The sequence below is a fragment of the Staurois parvus genome, unplaced genomic scaffold (genome assembly GCF_062004578.1).
Source record: "Staurois parvus isolate SC_StPar_1 unplaced genomic scaffold, SC_StPar_1.0 ptg000056l, whole genome shotgun sequence".
Classification (NCBI taxonomy): domain Eukaryota; kingdom Metazoa; phylum Chordata; class Amphibia; order Anura; family Ranidae; genus Staurois; species Staurois parvus.
The window spans coordinates 14,781,774-14,797,883 of record NW_028317852.1 but is presented as its reverse complement, the minus strand read 5'-3'; the positions used below and the strand labels follow the sequence as shown (position 1 = coordinate 14,797,883).

At 41.4% G+C, this 16,110-nt stretch overlaps 1 protein-coding gene across 3 annotated transcripts in view; it reads right to left on the bottom strand.

The window, feature by feature from the left end:
* The window catches only part of TRAF3IP3 (TRAF3 interacting protein 3), a 105,123-nt gene that overhangs the window by 9,784 nt on the left and 79,229 nt on the right, over positions 1 to 16,110 (bottom strand). For all 3 annotated transcript variants that reach the window (XM_089668347.1, XM_089668346.1, XM_089668345.1), the window contains exons 10-12: positions 12,644 to 12,781; positions 7,332 to 7,476; positions 2,891 to 2,953 (exon numbers count right to left, since the gene is read on the bottom strand). In XM_089668347.1, coding sequence (XP_089524473.1) covers positions 2,891 to 2,953; positions 7,332 to 7,476; positions 12,644 to 12,781 — 346 coding nt within the window. The remainder of the gene's footprint in view (positions 1 to 2,890; positions 2,954 to 7,331; positions 7,477 to 12,643; positions 12,782 to 16,110) is intronic.

Sequence of the window (16,110 nt, the reverse complement as noted above, 5' to 3'; positions counted from 1 at the left end):
CGAAAGATGAGATGCGAAAGTGGCATTACTTCACTGCCCAGTTATGGATTTGTTTGAGCACCAACAGAAGCTTGCCACATATGTCTTTATTGCCGATAAACAGGTTATTGCCAAGGCTTGGAGATCACCCTCTGTCCCTTTCTGTAAGGTTAAGCCTACTTTAACCATCCTGATTTTACATGAAAAAATGACCAGTATTGTTAATGATACCCATGCTAAATTCTTGAAGATCTGGCGTCCTTGGTGGACGTACGAGTTTCCCAATCTATCTCCATTGGGTTTGGGTACTCACTAATTTTTGCGGTCTCTCGGGGCTGCGGGAGAAAAATTCTATCTTTCTTCCTCCTTGATTTCTGATTGTTTATTTCTCTTCTCTTTTCTCTTTCCTTCTCTACCTCTTTTCTCAGGTTAAATGAAACGCCATTGTTTTACTGCTAGTACCTACTGTTTGATCACTTGGGCATTGCTCCTGAACCATGGAAGCCGTAATTGAGCCTTGGCCTCTAGGCGGTATTATATTGCTAATAATGTTCTTCAAATGTTTTGATCATCACCTGTTACACCCCTTTATTGGTGGTTTATTGTACGGCACACCCCTGCGCGGGCGATCAGCTGTTTCTGCTACTCAGCGTTTCAATAAAAACTTTTGACAAAAAAATACAGATTTCAGTTATGAATATGTTGGGTGTCACAGCTAATGAAGAGATGCAAAAAGTAGTTTTTCCTATTTAATAAATGCAGATAATTTTTAAATTCACTTTAAAGTTTTTTTTCTCTAGTACAAGGCTGCTGAGAATACTAAAATGTGGTAGAATATATTTGCATTTAATGCAGTAGGTAAAGTGGTATTAAACCTAAAAAAAAAATGGAATATATCACACTTTATTAGTTCTTAGATGTTGTAACTGCATTAGTTTCCTTTTTTTCCCTTTCTTCTACTGCAAGCCAGCAAGTCTTGTTTTTCAATTTCCTTTAAAGTGGTTAAAGGCTCAAAGTTTTTCTACCTTTCTATGCATGAAGGTAAAAAAAATTCTGTGTGCAGCAGCCCCTCTAATACTTACCTGAGTCCCACCTCAATCCAGCGATAGGCACGAAAGCTTTGGCTCTCAGAGGACTCTCCCTCATTGGCTGAGACATTGGCTCCCGCTGTTGTCAATCACAGCCAGTAAGCCAATGAGGAGAGAGGGGGCAGGGCCGAGCTGTGGCTGTGCATGTGTGTGAATGGACACACAGAGCAGCAGCTCAGGTACAAGCCTGCTTGGGTGCTCCCATAGCAAGCTGCTTACTCTGGGGGCACTAGGCAGGAGTGAGGTGCTGGCAAGGGACTCGAGAAGAAGGATCAGGGCTGCTCTGTGCAAAACCTCTGCACAGAGCAGGTAAGTATGACATGTTTTTTATGGATTTATTTATTTTTTTAATTTAAATAATTTAAAGCACTTTTACATTGTTCCAGTGCAGTTTGACCACACTGAGTGCAGTGCAGCTTATCTGTTGGTTTCGTGCGGGTTAGATGCGCTCTTCCTTAGAATTGCATTCTGTCCTATGGTTTTGGTGCACTTTCTGAACGCACACCAAAACTCCTGCATGCTGCGTCTTTAGCTGCTGTGCAATCAAACTGCACTGGAACAGTGTGAGAGCTCTCTTTATCCAGAAAAGAAGATAAATGCTGTTGCTGTAGCTGCTTAAAAAGCATTTAGCAGAGTTTTTGGCTTTAATTTGTTGGTCACGTCTGTTCAAATCTATATCTAATGCTTCCTTCTCTCCAGAGACTGATGATGTTGCTGTTCAAAGGTGTCCCCATTGCTCCTCCAGCCAGAGTAGAGCCACCCTAATACAGGACATGTGTTACTAGCCAGATCACAAGGTGAAAATAAAGGAAAAAAAAAACTAACAAAGGAAACAAATACAGCCACTTCATTTAAGTATTAGTCTGCTACATTATGTTAAGTTTTTGAGTTTAATGCCACTTTAAGATCTTAGATATTTAAACATTTACACGGTATTGAGAGAACTGTTTATCAGTGGCTTAATATTTGTTTTTTTCAAAATTTAATTATTTTCCTGTTAGTTTCCTAAGGACTTTCTGTTTCAAAAGCAATTGTGTGATATTCCTTCTTAGAACAAGCTATGTTAAATAATTAGACAAATATGAACTATTTTCTGAAATCTGTCAATCTTCAATGAGCACTAGATATGAGCCTTTATGTATCATTCCTACTTGTATATGGTTTAATTAAAGTGATATTAACCCTTGACCAGTGCCCCCAACAGCAAGCCTCCTACTATGGGAGCACTGATGTATGATCATGCTCAAGCCCAGCTCTGTCTCCATAAGACACATAGAGCTGCAGCTCAGCGACAACCCCTACTCTCTTATCAGTTGCTAACTGGCTGTGATTGACAGCATTGGGAGCCAATGAGGAGAGGGAGTCCCAGGGAAGCCAAGGCTCTCATGCACATTGCTGGATCAAGAGGTGGCCCAGGTAAGTATTAGGGGGGGGCTGTGGGGAAAGCAGCACCCGAGGTTTTTTACCTTCATACACAGAATGCATGAAGGTAAAAAACCTTCTGCCTTTAGAACCACTTTAAATATGTGTGCAGGTGTAGCAGCAGGAAGAGAACTCAGTCTGCCTCCACATACTGCAGTACTGCGGTTTCCAACAGCTACAAGAGATTTTTAATCTGTGCCGATATTTGTTGTGCAAAGGCACAATACAATTCTTATGAATGCCCTGGAGTATCATCTTGAATACTGAACTATTTGGATTGCAAATCTGCAACATTGCTGCTAAGAATGGAACGTATCAGGCAGCTAGATCTGCCAGAAGTCAGCTTCAGGACACAACTTAACATATTAGTTGAATATGAGTACAAATGACTGGAAACTTACTTTGTAAACTATTGATCTGTATCTGCTTCAGTAATTTCTGCTCTTCTGCATTCTGTAATCTAGCTAAAGAGAGGAAACATAGTGGTTATCGATGTGTCAATCTTTGATAGATGATACACACATTTCTTTGTCTTCTGGATCGAAACATAAAAGGTGAAAATTACAACACTGTACAAAACTTTACTTAGTCAAATAAGCACAGACATTAGTGACGTGAGATAAAATGAGGGGCCTTCACAGAAATCTTTTGGTTTAATTAAACATTCATGTTAATTGATAGTCTTAATTAAACCTAAAATAGTTTCAAGGTGCTACATACTGATATAATGGTATCCAAAAGGTAAATTAGTGGCCTGGGATTTTTAATTGGCACCAATTGGTGAAAATTACAAATCTCAGGTCACTAATCTACACTTTGCTAATCCATGTTCATGCCCTAAGCAGGTCTCAGTTTTGCTGACCCTTCTAGGAACTTCTATTTAAGATAATTTTCCTCCCTGAGATAGGCCAGCATAAATCAGCAACCTAGGCCTGTCCACACTTGCATTTTTGCCACAAATAAAGAAAAAGCTGTACTGAAAAAAATATTCAGTGGAGTATAATGTCACATCAAAATTCAAAGTTTTAACTGTAAACCTCCCTTTTAAACCACCAACTCCTGGTATAATGAAGTACTGGTGACACAGTCAGGGCTACATCAATAGTGCCTGCCAGGGACATCTCATTTCTAAACTGTCATTTTCACCCTACGAAGGCCAGGGCTGTCTTTAATATTGATTTATTGATTGGACCCTGGGCAAACATTTTCTTGGCACCCCCCCCCCCCCCTTAATATGCATTTTTGCATCCCCATCATTACACAGGACTCCCCTCACACTGCACCCATCCTTACACAAGCCCCTTTCCCCAGACTACTCTCATCATTACACAGGATCCCTGCCCCCATCATCCCTGGGGATCCCTGCCCCCTGATCCCTTCCATCATTACACAAGCCTCCCTCTCCCCAGACTACCCCCATCATTACACAGGACCAAAGGAGAGGCAGGGAGAGGGGTTATTGTTGAGGGTGGAGGCGGGGAGGATGGTATTTGTTGAGGATGGAGAGGCGGAGAGGGGATTTATTGTTGAAGGTGGAGAGGCAGAGAGGAGTTATTGTTTAGGGTTGAGAAGTGGGGAGGGGGTCATTGCTGAGGGTGGAGAGGAGGGGAGGTGGGGTTATTGTGTAGGGTGAAGAGGTGGGTTGTTGTTGAGGGTGGAGAGGTGGGGTTGCTGTTGAGGGTGGGAAGGGGGGGTTTTTGTTTAGGGTGAAGAGGTGGGGGGGGGGGGGTTATTACTTAAGATGGAGAGGTGGTTATTGCTTAGGGTGGAGAGGTGGAGGTTGGTCAATCCTGGTTGCCAGCCTTCACAAGCACTGCTCCTCCTCCAAATTGTGCTATGGAGCAATGGCTGTGAAATGTGGGGGGGGGGGAGAAGGGGAGTGAACCCCAGAGCTCCGAGCTCCCAGTTGCTATCCCAAACTACAGCATTCAGCAGCCCTGTCCTTCCCTCGCCATGAAGTTCTGCAGTAAAGTTGTCAGAAGGGGGGGAGTGGGAGCCGGGCTCGGGGTTGGACACATTGTCACAGAGGGACACACACCACTCACCTGGCAGTGGAGTGGAGTCACCCGGCAGCCGCCCGCAGAAGAACTCAGGCAGGGTGAGGGGTGCAGCAGGTGTCTGGGGAAGAGACTCACTGCACTGAGACTGAGCTAAAGTTGGGGGGCATTAGAGGGAACACTTGACCTGTGCCAGATATTGGCAGGGGAAAACTGATGCACTTAAAGTGGAGTTCCACTTTAATGCTTTGTCCCCCGCTCCTCATTAAGGATTGGCACCTTTGGGGAGTGGGTTTCAGAATTTAACAGGTACCCGCTCCCACTGGGCCCACGGCAGCTTCCCCTTTTACCCTGTGTTAAGGACGGCCCTGAGGAAGGCTACATCAACATTGCTTTCCAGGGATATACTGTTTCTAAACTGCCATCTCACCCATGTGACATTACACTGAAAAAAAGTTTGAGTAATTGTAAGATTTTGCAAAATCTTAGAGACCTGCATTGGGAAAGGTATTTTCTTTTCTATAAATGTTAACATATGAGTGTAATATGGTATGGCAAATGAGCGATATGAGAAGCAAATGTCACTGGAGGGCCAAATGCTGACTTTTTTTTTAAATTTATGATGGCGTGGTCCACTGATGGGGGGATAGACCACAGAGACTGGGAAACAGTGCATGAAGGAGGTTCAGATCTACTACTAACATTATGTTGTATTGTACTAGTCAGATTTATTAAAAGGGTGCAAAGGTCTGCTTTAAGTGAGTCCCTTGCTTGGACAAAGCAAAGCTTTACTTTAAGGTTGGATTCACACTTTGCCTGGAAAAATGCATGCCGTATTGTGGGTTTTAATGCCTTGGATTTATGGCCTGCATTAAAGTGCCTGCTTTGCCTGTTCTTGTCCAAAAGAAATACATAAAAAATGGCACACTGCATTAAAGTGTAGCATAATGGACTTTGTGTGTTTTATTGCCCTAATGACATTAGTCTATTTACAGTCATGGCCGAAATTGTTGGCACCCTTGATATTTTTCCTGAAAATCAAGTATTTCACACAAAAAAGGTATTGCATTAACACATGTTTTGCTATACACATGTTTATTCCCTTTGTATGTATTGGAACAAATATAAAACAGAGGCAGAAAAGCAAATATGACATAATGTCACACAAAACCCCAAAAATGGGCTGGACAAAAGTATTGGCACCCTTAACTTAATATTTGGTTGCACACCCTTTGGAAAACATAACTGAAATCAGTCGCTTCCTATAACCATCAATAAGCTTCTGACACCTCTCACCCGGAATTTTGGACCACTCTTCCTTTGCAAACAGCTCCAGGTCTCTCTTATTGGAAGGACACCTTTTCCCAACAGCAATTTTAAGATCTCTCCACAGGTGTTCAATGGGATTTAGATCTGGGCTCATTGCTGGCCACTTCAGAACTCTCCAGCGCTTCTTTGCCATCCATTTCTGAGTGCTTTTTGACGTATGTTTGGGGTCATTGTCCTGCTGGAAGACCCAGGATCTTGGACGCAAACCCAGCTTTCTGACACTGGGCCCTACAGTGCGACCCAAAATCCTTTGGTAATCCTCAGATTTCATGATGCCTTGCACACAGTCAAGGCACCCAGTGCCAGAGGCAGCAAAACAACCCCAAAACATCATTGAACCTCCACCATATTTTACCGTAGGTACTGTGTTTTGTTCTTTGTAGGCCTCATTCCGTTTTCGGTAAACAGTAGAATGATGTGCTTTACCGAAAAGCTCTATCTTGGTCTCATCTGTCCACAAGACGTTTTCCCAGAAGGCTTTTGGCTTACTCAAGTACATTTTGGCAAACTGTAGTCTTGCTTTTTTATGTCTCTGTGTCAGCAGTGGGGTCCTCCTGGGTCTCCTGCCATAGCGTTTCATTTCATTTAAATGTCGACGGATAGTTCGCGCTGACACTGATGCTCCCTGAGCCTGCAGGACAGCTTGAATGTCTTTGGAACATGTTTGGGGCTGCTTATCCACCATCCGGACTATTCTGCGTTGCAATCTTTCATCAATTTTCCTCATCCGTCCACGACCAGGGAGATTAGCTACAGTGCCATGGGTTGCAAACTTCTTGATAATGTTGCGCACTGTGGACAAAGGCAAATCTAGTTCTCTGGAGATGGACTTGTAACCTTGAGATTGTTGATATTTTGCCACAATTTTGGTTCTCAGGTCCTCAGACAGTTCTCGTCTCCTCTTTCTGTTGTCCATGCTTAGTGTGGCACAGACAGACACACAATGCAAAGGTTAAGTGAACGTCTCTCCTTTTTATCTGCTTTCAGGTGTGATTTCTATATTGCCCACACCTGTTACTTGCCCCAGGTGAGTTTACAGGAGCATCACATGCTTGTAACATTCTTATTTATCCGCAGTTGTGAAAGGGTGCCAATACTTTTGTCCAGCCCATTTTTGGAGGTTTGTGTGACATTATGTCGAATTTGCTTTCTTTCCTCCCTTTTTTTGTTTTGTCCCAATACACACAAAGGGAATAAACATGTGTATAGCAAAACATGTGTTAATGCAATACGTTTCGTGAGAAATACATGATTTCCTGGAGAAATATCAAGGGTGCCAACAATTTCGGCCATGACTGTATAACAAAAATATTGCTTTGAAGGAAGGGGGCCCTGTCAGGTAGGCTGTATGGGGCCCATTGACTTCTAACAGCAGCCCTGACTGCAGTCTTAAATGCTGAGATGTGAAAGTGACCTAATTGTTTACTGTGTGCAGATGCATTTGCAGCACCATTCAAGTGTGTCAGCGTGCTTTGGTAAAGTACATGGTACTGGACTTTTTCAAATTTATAATAACCTTGTAAAGAACTCAGTTGCTCCTTCTGGATCTCACGGTCCTCCTGCAACTGCTCATTACAGGCCTGAAGTTCACTTCTATCTTGCTCCAGACTAAGTATGCGATTTTGAAGCTGCTGAAGTTGTACTTCTTGATTTGTAACCCACTGAAATTAGACACAATCATCACAACATAAGAAATATTACTATAATATCTAAGACAGCAGATACATGGACAAATTTTTGATTCCATGTCTGTGGTGTAGGTAAAACCAATGTTAAAAGGATGACTGTACATCCAGTAAAAGAACAGTTATCTCTCTTGTACTCCAGGTGCATATTTACATCAGATCAGAGGGCCTCATCCTACAAATCTTCACAACCTTTGGCTGAACTCTTCCTTTTAATGGCTGCAGTTCCTAAGTCATTCTCTATACACCATATGTATACAGCCCCATAGAATTCTATGTGCATCGAGTCGATAGGCAATCAAAGCATTCCTCTCAGAACATACATTTAGTGCCAAGGACATGAGTTTTCTTACAAGTGAATAATGTAAATAAAGGGAAAATGAATGTTATATATTAGTATTAATGCAATATTCAAAAATACTGTTCCACCTAAATAAAGTAATTAGCATATTGTAACTACACAACCAACATTGTCCTTAAGAAGTTTAACTCTTAAGTCTAATCGAATATGCTGTATCTGAGATCAGTGTGACTGTCGTAAGACTTTAGGTCATTAGGAACATAAGGTAATAATGATTTGGTAATAATAAAGAAGAGCCACTCTGTCTTTCCCCTGCCTATGCCTGATCAGTCACTCCCTATAGACCTCTATGATGCCATCTCTCAACCGTTCGCTAGAAAAAAAAAAAATCAATCGCTGAGTGACATACGTGGCTTGCTAAAAAGATCATTTCATATTTGGAATAACAAAGCCACTACATGAGAATGCAAATGACAGGATATTAGTCTTAACAAAAGGAAATGGAGTGCTCCCATTTTTGGAATTACATTTTTAAAGAGAAACTAAAAGTAAACCACACATCAGTTTTAAACTTTCAAAAAAATCACTATAAACTACTTATAACACCTTATGATAAAGCACTATGGTGTGAAATGCATTTGGACACTCTGCTACAACTGCTATTTTTAGCTAGAATTTTAATAAATAATCCCTCAGCTGTTTAGATGTCACCAGAGTGAGGTGGGGGGGTGCGCAACAGGCTCACCTCTGGCACATCATTAAGTGTTTTTTTTTTTCTCTTCACATTTTCTGTGGCGTGCATGCTCCCCCTATCCCTCACGTATATTCAATAAATACATGTAAAATTCTTAACGTGGTTTAGAGCACATAAAAGATGTCTTTGATACAGCGTGTGTATGTGTCAAACTGCAATCATGGGGAAGACTGGACACTTCCTGCCTTCAAGCAAGAGCCCATACTCACAACTGGGGCACATCTTACCTGAGCTTACTAAGCATGATTTACAACTGTGGAAGATGATTCAGCACATATCCAAGATGAATAAAGATGTAAAAGTGAGCGCTCTAAAACAGCAGCTAATGTACCAAAGGTAACCAATATAGAACCTTCATCAATCAAATAAATATATAAAGTGCAGCACTAAAATGTCAATAATAAATGAAAGTATTTCAAATAATCATAAAGTGACAGTTCGTGCAGATCTGGGTGGAGATAGTAACCATCGCGATCCTGTGTCGGTGTTCCCAAAGTGATATGGTAAGATTGCGCACTCACCAGATACACAATGTTAATGAGCATTAAAGCAGGAATGGTCCCCTCTAGGTGTTGGATGTGGTCCTGGACAGGGTAAATCCTCCCTCTGCATGTAGGTGGTGCTGTAGGAGCTCTCAGAAGGAGAAGAAACCAGGCAGCCGGAGGCCCCTTTAAGGGGTGGATGGATATAGAAGCCTATAAGACAGGATCTCCTCTCTGGATGATTACACAGCATTGGATCCAAGTCGCCGGGCTTCCACATGGCTCCAGCAGCGTGGAAGCGGCCATCTTGGTATCTGGACGGTCAGTCCATCACATTGCTGTTTTTACTTGCCCTTATCCTGCTGTTTATATATGCTATAATAAACTTCTACAACATTGAAATACTACACTATGGGCACTATTCTTTGGCTTCCTATATGGAGCAACTAATTTTCAGAGCCACTGCATATATGGAAGCCTATAATACAGGATCTCTTCTCTGGATGATTACACAGCATTGGATCCAAGTGGCTCTGAAAATTAGTTGCTCCACATAGGAAGCCAAAGAATAGTGCTCATAGTGTAGTATTTCAATGTTGTAGAAGTTTATTATAGCATATATAAACAGCAGGATAAGGGCAAGTAAAAACAGTATAAAAGGGTATGTGTGTATATGTGTGTATGTGTGCATAAAAGGGCAGTATAAAGGGCATATATAAACAGCAGGATAAGGGCAAGTAAAAACAGCAATAACAACAATGTGATGGACTGACCGTCCAGATACCAAGATGGTCGCCGGGCCGCCACGTGGCTGCAGCGGCGTGGAGGCGCCATCTTGGTATCTGGACGGTCAGTCCATCCTGCTGTTTATATATGCTATAATAAACTTCTACAACATTGAAATACTACACTATGGGCACTATTCTTTGGCTTCCTATGTGGAGCAACTAATTTTCAGAGCCACTCGAATCCAGTGCTGTGTAATCATCCAGAGAGGAGATCCTGTCTTATAGGCTTCCATATCCATCCACCCCTTAAAGGGGCCTCTGGCTGCCTGGTTTCATCTCCTTCTGAGAGCTCCTACAGCACCACCTACATGCAGAGGGAGGATCTTCCCTGTACAGGACCACATCCAACACCTAGAGGGGACAATTACTGCTTTAATGCGCATTAACATTGCATATCTGGTGAGTGCGCACTCTTACCATATCACTTTGGCAGCACCGACACAGGATCACGATTGTTACTATCTCTACCCAGATCTGCACAAACTGTCACTTTATGATTATTTGAAATACTTTCATTTATTATTGACATTTTAGCGCTGCACTTTATAAATGTATATATCCAAGATGACAGACCTCTGCACTACTGCAGCCTAAAGTGTATTATCAGCTGTCATTTTGGACCTCAAGAAATATCTTTGCTCATTCATGGCCTGACTGTCGTGGAGAAGGAAACTGAAAGCCACAATAAATTTTGGTTTGTGTGGTCTGTTGCACAATGTTGGCAAATAGTGTTCTCTCTGCACAATGTTCTATTGCACAATGGCCAGGATGCAGAGCCTGACCAGAAACAAAAGGAATTCCACTCTGTGTAATAACTTGCTGAAGGATATTGAAGTCCCCTCCCATGTTTATACCAACTTTATTAAAATAATAATCCAATACACTCACATTTAAAAGTGTTCACCTGGGACACTGCAGGGAAAAACTCACTACACTGTGTCACTGTTGAATAAAGTGCATGAATCCCTTATCCAAAATGGCGACACGTGCACTTCCGGTTTGCGGCTTTATTTTAATAGAGTTGGTTTTATTTGGCAATACTTCACTATATGTAGCATTCTTTTCATATGTCTGTGGAACGTTTTGGAGATTTTAAGTGCTGATGGTGATGAAGACCTTTGTACCAATATACCCTCCCGGGTTAAAGGGAAAAGCGTTGTTTGACCTGAAAATAGGGGTCAAACTTGAAGGTGAGCGTAATAATGTATCAGAGGTGGATAAGCACTAAGGGGTGACACAGGAGCACCGTATATGTGTATGCAGTAGTGTGATCACACAGACCCACTTGGAGCACAGCAGATTTAAAGGGACGGTTCACCATTATTTTGAGACCATAATTTTGGGACACTTGTTGATGATATATTTGGAACACAATACACAAGAAACATACCACACAAGCACATATTGGAGTGTTAAAGGGACAGTTCACTACTTTGTACGGTTCATCTGGTATTTGCATACAACATTCATTTAGCACTGGAATGTGCAGTTCTATGGGTATTTATATATATGTGTTGATATATATTTGATATAGCATATATTATTGTCATGAAGCCCAATTTTTGTTTTCACTATTCACATATGCACGTTGGATATTACTAGCACCGTATTTGAGTTTATAGTACTGCGCTGCATTTTTTTGATTTATGGTTTATATGTGGGAACACATTACATTCTACCTGCAATATTTATTTTGTAGGAGGTCCATTGCGCTGAGGGTTTCTCATACACATTCTGGCTGTACAGACTCTCCTGCACATCTAAATTTGAGAGGTATGCGGGATGGGTGCACACTGTCCCTGCACGCCTGGCAAATTTGGATATGCGACTGAGTCTGTACAGCTGCTTGACAAAATACAGGCTGCCTGCATACAGCTCCATGCTGCTCAAGGCGCATAAATACATATTTCATGTTATATGGCCCTCTGCTCCTGTGTTCATAAGCCCATAGAAGCCTTCCTTACACCAAGGATGTGATTATGTAACTAGCACAGTGTGGTGCCTCAACTTTCACATCTCATATCCTGTTCTTGCACAATAATATCTGCTATTCTATGGTTATTGGATTTACAGCAAGTCAGTTATATTCAGCAAATTCCCTACTTGCCATGCTAAATTTGAAAACAGGGCAATTAATCCTGTGCATTGGTAAACGGATAGGGCAGGACCCAAATGTGAAAGGTCAGATGAGGTGACACTTATTTTCTTAGGTTTAAGAAGTAATCAGGTGGCTTTTTGGATGCCTAAATCAGCCCTATAGTTCACAGCAAGACCTCAGGCAATATTAAAACAAGCTTACAGCTGCTATTGCATATTTCATAAGCTAGTTAAAAGAGGAGCAAGCATGAGGCATGGTATATGTCATTGGAAGCCAAAAGGTTAAAAAGATGAATTACAGTTTATACCGTATCATTTTCAAGCAATACACAAATACACAAATCCTCAAGTTGAGGGAGCTACCTATATAGTTATCTGAAGATACTCATTTGCAATTATCATTCATATCTGCCCCATGTTAACTCCTCCATTCAGCAGCAGATGTTCTAAAGTCATAAAAGCAACTCTTCAGCCTGGATTAGCATTAATTAGTTTGTGATGTAAGTTCTGAAGGAATTGGCATCTTTATATAAAATGTCACTATCAGATCAAATTAAAATGGTACTGGATAGCTCTATAGGTAATGTAAAGAAAACCATGTCCATATGCATATAGTAGAAACAGCCACACTACAAGATATTTATTTATAGGGGCAGAATGCACTTCCATGTTTTATAATACCAAAGCCTTTATCGTCATCACACAAGATTTTGGGAAATACCTTAAGCTTACTCTGCAGAACATTCATGTCGTTCTCCAGTTCACAGTGTTTGCTGTGAAGTTCACTCCACTCTGCTTTCAGTTTTTCATATTCTTCTTTCCACATTTCACAGTCATTTGTTGATACCACTAAGGACATCTGAAAGATAAGAATATCCATTCAGTGGTTAACATAATAAATACAGGTAGCTTGACTATAGTCATTCATTCAGTCGCTGCAGTCAGTTTTAGTCTGATAAAACCATGTAAAATAAAACTTGCACAACACTTTAGAAGGTCATGGTTGTATTTTGTACAGTATTTGTGCCTGGAGTTTTCACATTAAGAACAGAATTGTGCTATGGTAAACGAATCATAAAGCTCTCCATTTTATCCATGCCATGAAAATTATTTATCAATTTTTATAAAATATAGGACATTCTTTTAATTGGGCTTTGATGACTGTCACAAGCCTCCATGACATCTTGCTACTCTGGCTCATCCTGTTCACTGCAATCTTCATTCAACCCTAAGGAAAGTTTTTACTCTGTTCCTCCCAACGGAGTACAGCAAGATTAAAAGAAGATGGGTAGCGGGACCTGAAAGTAGAAAAAAAAAAAAAGTAAAAGCTGTGCAGTACCAAGCTGTGAAAATTTCGGTGCAGGGGTAGGGTAAGTATAATACTTAGATGGAGGCGCTGGAGATAGATGGTGAAGCCCAATAAGAGAAGATCCTCGGTAGTGTGTCTGTGTATGTTTATGTGCTGAGCAATAAATTGACTTACCTTTTGGCATGGTCAATAATTTAAATCCTATTCATTTTCACATTGTATTTCAATATTTTATAGCCTACTTCTATATATTTGAATGACCTTGAGGTTTGTAAATTTACTTTGGGAAGATCCCCATACACTTACTTCTTTTTATTCTGTGACATGTATTCACTATGCCCTGTTGATAGCCACTACTGTGTCAAAGAATTCACAGGCTGCCTTCTAAACTACAGAGGTGCTGAGAGGAGAAGTTGTAGGAGGTGGAGTCAGTACAGGAATTACTGCTCGCAGACAGCAAGGTACTATTGGACATGTAGTCCTTAGATATAGCAAGCAAACAGCAGAAAAAAAGCAGCTAAGCATGCTGGAATCCAGGAAGTTGTGGAAAGAGATGGCCAACAGACAGGCAGAACTCACATGAAAGTAAAATTTTTCAAGTAACTTTGTATTGGATTACCAAAAATAACTATTGTTTGTACTGCTATTGCAATGCTGATGTTATAAAATTAAAGTGTATGCTGTGACCATAGAACTCTTTTAAATGGTGTTTGGCAGAAAGACAATGGAGGAGTGAGCACCTGCAAGCCAAAGTTTAGGACTGCAGTGGTTCTAAATGCGTATACCCAGATTTAGGAGCAGCTTCAACTTCTGTAAATAAATAACACTGCAGTTACATTTTAAAGACACTACAACCCACTCAAATCTAGCGGGTGGAACTGCCGAGATTCTGCCCGTGATTCCAAATCGCACTGCAATGCTGGTAAAACACAGCATGTGTGTTTGTGTGCTATTCATTTTTAATGGCACCAAAAAGCAGTGCAGTTTTGCTGCAATTGTCACACGATTTATCGCGCAAAGCTTGTCGCCCAAAAGAAGCTCCTGCTTACTTACCTAGAGGTACTATATATTGGAAAAAGGACATTAAAAGAGACATTACATAGACATTAAAGAGATGCTAAACTCTGGAAGCTGTGCACAGAAAAATGCAGGCAGAGGACAAATGACTAGTGACCAGTGCTGCCTATGGTCTCCATGCAGCTCCTCTTTTCCCCATTACTGGCTTACCATGCTTTGTCCTCCTCTGTGTCACAGTGGTAGATGTCACTGGGGGTTATTTACTAAAACTGGAGGAGTGCAAAATCTGGTGCAGCTCTGCATAGAAACCAATCAGCTTCCAGGTTTTATTGCCAAAACAAGCTGAAGTTAGGAGCTGATTGGCTACAATGCACAACTGCACCAGATTTAGTAAATCTCCCCCACTGTGTCATCAGCAGTGACATCACCAAATCTTACACCAAATCTCCTAATACTAGCAATTAAAGGCAGTAGTGCTAGTGTATATGATATTCTTTGAAATCCAGTGTTAGTGGGCATGACCAGTGCCAATAAACAAGGACAGCATTAGCAGGAGTGTATATGGAGCAAAGGGCCTGGAATGTCTAAGAGTTTGTATTGAATGGTTATTGCAAATTTATTTCCATGGATATGAAAAAGATAAGAATCACTCTATATTTCAATGATCATAGCCAATGAATTCACTCACTGCCTTGAATTACCTTCTTTCTCAAAGGGAGATCATTGAAGTGATTATATCAAGGGAATTGTAACTGTCCTTACATAGGGTTTTATTAAAATATGTGTAGGGCACATTCTGTCTCCAGATGACAAATCACTGTTAAACTCTATTTGTAGGGCTATGATCAAAATCTCTCATAAGTTTATGGGTCCTTTTATCAAGCATGACTTTTGTGCCCTATCAAGCCAGTTTTTCTATGCTATAACAGACAACTGTGTGGCTCATGAGATGAAACTTGATATCTCTCTATCTCAGCGTTTTTCAACCACTGTGCCGCGGCACACTAGTGTGCCGTGAGATATTGTCTGGTGTGCCGTGGGAAAAATTGCAATTTCATCCGTAACATGTGGCCTCGGCTCACAAATAGACCAATCATTAGAACAGCAATGGGCAAACTACGGCCCGCGGGCCGTATAGGGCCCGGCGGACCTTTTAATCCGGCCCGCGGAGCGTGATATTGTCAGGATGATCTCTCCCCCTCGACGTATCTGCGCATGTGCCGGAGATCGCTGATCGGCTGCTAATGCCTGAAACTGGCACATGCGCAGATACGTCGAGGGGGACAGATCCTCATAGGAGACAGATTTTCATGCTACACCGGAACGGCGAGAGGAACGCGTGGAGCAAAGGTAAGTGAATTGACACAGGGGGGGCTTGGGGACTTAATATGGGGGATGAATTACTATGGGGGATGAATTACTATATGGGGGATGAATTACTATATGGGGGATGAATTACACTATGGGGGATGAATTACTATATGGGGGATGAATTACTATATGGGGGATTAATTACTATAGGGGGGATGAATTACTATAGGGGGGATGAATTACACTATGGGGGATGAATTACTATATGGGGGATGAATTACTATAGGGGGGATGAATTACTATGGGGGATGAATTACTATAGGGGGGATGAATTACTATATGGGGGGTGGAATTACTATATGGGGGGTGGAATTACTATATGGGGGGTGAATTACTATAGGGGGGATGAATTACTATAGGGGGGATGAATTACTATATGGGGGGTGAATTACTATGGGGGATGAATTACTATATGGGGGATGAATTACTATATGGGGGATGAATTACTATATGGGGGATTAATTACTATGGGGGATGAATTACTATATGGG